General features: G+C 37.0%; 1 protein-coding gene across 1 annotated transcript in view; it reads left to right on the forward strand.

The window, feature by feature from the left end:
• Positions 1–2907: 2907 nt before the first annotated feature.
• LOC121323020 (secreted frizzled-related protein 2-like) overlaps positions 2908–5998 on the forward strand; it is a 3417-nt gene continuing 326 nt past the window's right edge. The window contains exons 1-3 of the mRNA XM_041263741.1: positions 2908–3648; positions 4131–4211; positions 4818–5998. The exon at positions 4818–5998 is cut by the window's right edge and continues 326 nt beyond it. Of these exons, the coding sequence (XP_041119675.1) occupies positions 3147–3648; positions 4131–4211; positions 4818–5122 (888 nt within the window). The 5' untranslated portion in view covers positions 2908–3146 and the 3' untranslated portion in view covers positions 5123–5998. The remainder of the gene's footprint in view (positions 3649–4130; positions 4212–4817) is intronic.

A 5998-nucleotide genomic window follows, 5' to 3' on the forward strand; every position in this document is an offset into this window, starting at 1 on the left:
TCAAAGTGCCACACAGTAAACAAAACAGACAAGGACCACAGTCTGTGCCACGCGCCCCACCAAAAACTAAAAGGAGTGACACAGGCCTCCCATAGACCAATTAAACCCACCCCACTTTACAAATTAACCCCGAAGTCATTCATCCACACACATTAAAACATACAGAACAATTAAAGTTAACAGCAATTACAAATACACACTTCAAAAACACAACCACAGAATCACGTATCCGATAGATACAACCAATTACTCCATTAACAGCAAGCTGTAATTTAAATTAAACTAAAAACAGTCCCGTGCCAACAATAGCCGTTTTAGAGTCTGTTCAAACAGAGTACAGTTAATAGAGTTCAATGGGAGAGGATAAGAGGAACCCGTATCTCTTGTGTGGGCGAGTCAAATTCATACGTTAAGTCACTGACCGTCTAATAAGAGTGCCAGCAGCCTATATCCAGCTTCTGCATGCAGCAACCTCGCTTCACTGTAAGTCCAACATTCTTACCGCAAAACCAGCTCAGCACCGTCCAGGTCCCACAGCGAAACAAAACACGTCAGTCCTCGCTCTCCAGTCCAGCAACTACAATCACCCAACAGTTAAACAATACTCGCCGCACCGCTCCTCTCCTTCTCCGCAGCAGCTGTCTTTTAAATAAACGCCTCTGTGACAATTATCCAGTTGTTTCCCACGTGCATATCAATTAAGTCGTAGTTCTAAATAAGAGGGAGTTGCTAACAAACAATACATCCGTCAGTCTTTACAAGCCTAACCAAAGGAATCTGAACTTTTGGAAACATAAAACAAGAAATTACTTTACGCTATTTTGTATGACAACTGTGATATTGAAACTGTCTTCTGTTCATATAAACTATTATTAATACCGAGTTAAAGCTTTATGAATAATGATAACGGTAGCATTTGAGTAAATTTCAGATTATAGTCTTGGCCAACAAGTAAGTGGACTGTTGTCACAAGAAAATGATCAATACAAAAATACTGAATAATTTTCCTAGAAATAGACTATCCTAACAGTAAAAAAAAAAAAAAAAAAAAAAAACGAAAAAAAAGAACCTATGCATTTGTATATGCGCAAAAAGCAAACCATGCAATATTCTTTGTTGCTGGGATAAGAGAGGGTCTGGCATAGTTGATACATGGGAAAATGCAACAAAGGACCATATATATATATCATTAGTTTAATTCCCAGTTAAGCGTGACTTCATGTTTACTCGAATGAAAGCGTGCAGAGCTAACGGTTTGGTTTAAGCGCTATTTTGGTATTTGGTTATCGGTGTGAAATGGCAAAGGAGAAAGCCCGTTGAATTGTAAAGTGCATATCAGGCATGCACTCGCCAGACAGCGAATCAATGACCCGAATCTAAGCAAGAGTCAAGGATAAGCAGCCTTCATCTTCATAGTTTCATTGACCAAGCCCAAGGGTGGCAAAGTAATCTGAAGTGATGACAGGATACAGGGTGTTCAAATGACTGGGCAAAAATGTGGCACGCACCCCTGGACCTCAAGTATCGCCGACGGTCCAGTTCCCCCTCCACCAGTAGGATTTGCTTAAACATGCATTACTGTCAAATCCACATAATATGGCTTACAGAAAGACTCAGTGGTGTGTGTTGCTGCGGAATATATATATATATATATATATATATATATACTAATTATATATATATATATAGATCTAATATATATATATATAATATATGGGGATGGTATCCCCTACCATACATTTTAATTACTGGTTGAAACAAATCTGGACTGTTTGGAGTATTCTTGTTAGAAAAATCAGTTTATTTTTTTTATCGTAAACCTAAGTCAATATAAAATATAAATAACGCTTCGCAGTGTTCTGCAGTTCAAATGTAGTCTATTGTTAATTTAAATTGAAAACACATCATTGTACACAAGTGAACAGACCACGGGATTTTATAAATTGAGTGACTTCCATGTTTCGATGTAGATCTTAATAGGAGGTTCATTAGCGTTTAGTAAGAATTCATCGGATTGTAGGATTCATGTTGAGTTTCATTATTACTTCTCTTTCCTTTTAACACCACTATATTGTTAGCTATCATGAACATCTGATCGATTTTTGTCCTATACAAACATTTGTTGTGTCCTTGTTGCAGTCGTGTTAAGGACTCGCCAGCAGGTGGTGCACGCCATTTACTGATCTGACCAGTAAAACGTTGTTCTTACACGACAGACTTGATTTGGTTGGGAAGGGGGGTCTTTTTAAAAAAAAAAAAAAAAAAACCCTAGCGCCGCTTCTAGTTCCCAGCCCGGCATCCATGCTCACACGAACTGCTCGTTATCCTGAACGTCCCAGCTCTCCTCTCGTTCTTCTTACTGAAGTTTTATAAAGTAGCTATTCAGATACAAACAATCCGACTTATTAATTACAACGCGATTAACTTGCATACATTCACAAGTGCTTTAAAAAACATAACATAAAATAATCAAAGTTCAATAAATAAAGACACATCTTAAACCATTATAAATACCAAATAAATTGCAAGAAAGCTTAACCCTGTTACATCCAGTCAATACAAAAACAGTTTATGCTCCATGACCGGTAAACCCAGTAGCATAATACTTCCAAAAACCGAATTGTATTGATTGGGGGTGGGGGCTGGTGATGGATTTAGATTTTTTTTCACATGGCTCATATTTTTTATTGTCCCACGTAGTTCAATAATTCATGGGGTTTCAATCAACACACACACACTAACGTGTAATATGCGTAAAGAAAAAAACTCCCACTGGTTAGCCAATTATATATTGTGTCACATTGATTTTATTGTACATTACTGTAAACTGTAGAAAGTTACACAGCTCCTGCTACACACCTGATCCAAAGAACGACACTAAATAAAAACGCACCAATCGATTTCTGATCTTTCAAAGATAACTCCTCCCATTGCTTCATTTACACGAAAAACCCAAGAAAACTCGATTCATTGCAGCCTTGCACAGCTTCAAGAAGTCATTGTTTCCAAAACCTTGCAAGAATTAAATGATGAATTTAAAGCATAGTCGACATTGAGAAGTCATGTAAGGGGTTTTCAACTTCACACAACTGTTCCAAAGACAAGAAAACCCATTTAAAAATTTAAAATATTGCGTTAAAACGGCAATGATGCACAGCATAATCCTGATGATCGCTGTGGCTTTGGTATTACCAGTTTACTTGGAAGCGATCCATGGGATTTACCCGTTCGGGCATCCTGAATTATTTTACAAGAAGAGTAATTGCAAGCCCATCCCGGCCACCCTGCTGCTGTGCCACGACATTGAATATGCAGACATGAGGCTGCCCAACTTGCTGGGGCACGAGACCATGAAGGAGGTCCTCCAGCAAGCATCCTCTTGGATCCCCCTGGTCCAAAAGCAGTGCCACCCTGACACCAAGAAGTTCCTTTGTTCTCTTTTTGCTCCGGTGTGTTTAGACGACCTGGACGAACCGATACAGCCTTGTCGGTCCCTCTGTGAGCGCGTGGAACAGAGCTGCGCTCCGGTCATGTCTGCTTTCGGCTATCCCTGGCCAGACATGCTAGACTGCAGTCGCTTCCCTGAAGACAACGATCTATGCATCCCTCCAGTCAGCATCGATAGTTTTGTGCCAACTACAAAAGAAGGTAAAAGGCATTTGTTTTGCATGTTGGGATACAAAATGTATCTACAGAAATTAGACACTTTGTTATAATTTCAAGCAATTGAAATCAAAATAATTACAATCAGAGTAACATTATGTATGTAAAGTATCGGCCATCCACAGACTTTCCTTAAAAAGGATAATTGATCTAAATATGTAAAATTGTAACAAAAAAAACAAACAAACAATAAAACAAAAAAACAACAAATTATAATAAAAGTGAACTTGGTCTAATACAAACGAACTCAAGTTTTGCACTCCTAAAGCAGTATTATTTTTCCAATCCCATGTACAGATTTGCTTTAGCAAAATAATAAATTAAATTTGATCATAACTCATGATGCCTCATGCCCTCTCATTTAGTAATGACAACCCTTTATATATATATATATATATATATATATATATATATATATATATATATATATATATATATATATATATTGTGTGTGTGTGTTTGTATAGTGCCCCAGGTGTGCGACGCCTGCAAAGATAAGGAAGAGAACGACAACGAGATTATAGAAAATCTTTGTAAAAATGATTTCGGTAAGTCATATTTTTAATTACTGTGAGTTAATTATAAAGTTTATTCTGCATTACAAGGATGGTCTTTTAGCCTACTGTATAACTATTTTTTATGTTATTTGTTTTATGTTTGTTTTAACTTTTTTGTTAAAACAGCTTTTAGTAAATCTGATGAGCATTGGTACATTAAATTCAATATTTGTAAGGAACACAAAGACACAAAACACTATTGGAAAACAATAATGCATTATAAATAGCCCATGAATCTGCTCAATCCTTGAGACATTCCGTTAGTAAAGAAATTCATAACAGGAACGTCAGATTAAATACCAGATCTTACTGAGCTATTGCACTGTAAACCAAGTAATGGGGGTCTGGATGGCTACCCCCACACCCCTGCGGATGTAGCAAAACTGATACCATTGACTACTGTTATTTATTAAAAGAAAAACAAAGCTGAATAGTAACATATGACCCTTTGAGCTTTTACAAATAAAACCACCTGCTGATCGCTGGGTTGGTTCTCTATAGTCTTTAACAATCATTAGCAAACCCATGGTCCCTTTCTGCTTCAAAGTAACAGTGACTTATTCTCTATTCTTTTCAACCCTCTTCTGCCCTCATTAGCCCTAAAGATAAAAGTGAAGGAGATCTCGTACATCAATGGAGACACCAAAATCATCCCGGAGACAAAGAGCAAGACCATCTACAAGCTGAATGGCATGACGGAACGAGATCTCAAGAAGACCGTGTTCTGGCTCAAAGATGGCCTGCAATGTACTTGTGATGAAATTAATGACATCAACGCCCCCTATTTAGTGATGGGACAAAAGCTTGGTGGGAACCTGGTCCTAACCTCTGTAAAAAGATGGCAACGAGGGCACAGAGAGATTAAGAAAATCTCTCGCAGCATTCGCAAACTGCAATGTTAATTAAGCACACTCCTCAATTCCCTATATTTTTCCCTTTAGTAATAATGATAATTATCATTCTGCACTTTTGCAGCACTGCAGGCTTTTCAACAGTTTACATACCATGGAGCCAACGTCAAATATCTCCCAATTTAGAAATGAATCAGAAAAGAGGGCTCCATTCCAGTGTATTTACAGAACACGCACACACACACACATACAAACGCATGCACGCACGTACACACACACACATATACCAGACCTGACAAATCACACTTCTATACAGCTTATGTGGCGCACAATGGTGTTACAAATGCATGGAGTTCATGTAACTGAAAACAGCTGCTTTAATTTGGCACAGCCTAGAATAGAAGGATGTACCCACGGCTCAGTGTTTTAGTTTTTGATTTGTCTTGTCTATCACCAGATTGTGCTGGTGAAATAGCATTTTGTATAAATCAAAGTCTGCTAATTTTATTATTTACTGTAGCCTATTAGAATTTTGTTTTTAGTTTTAATAACTGTATGATAAAGGTGTGTTTCACTACAACATTTTTTAACATATGTAATCGAGGATGTGATGTGGCTGTCATTTGAACCATTTAAATATGTTGTCTATGTTTTGTGCTTTTTAAAAGTGTATGAATTTGGAAAAAATGTACCAAACATACAATATTAGCCTTACTGTAATATAGTCTGCTCAAGAGTTGTAAAATACTGCTTTAGCTTACACTGTAAATATTTCTGAAAAACATTTTATTCTTGTATATATATATATTTTGAATTGTCAATTGTTTTTACTTTACACTTATAAAACATTTTGTAGCCCAACAACTAACATTTCACACTGGCTTTCATATCAAATATTTAAGAATTAATCTAATGCAACACATTTGA

This window comes from Polyodon spathula, chromosome 1, assembly GCF_017654505.1.
Source record: "Polyodon spathula isolate WHYD16114869_AA chromosome 1, ASM1765450v1, whole genome shotgun sequence".
NCBI lineage: Eukaryota > Metazoa > Chordata > Actinopteri > Acipenseriformes > Polyodontidae > Polyodon > Polyodon spathula.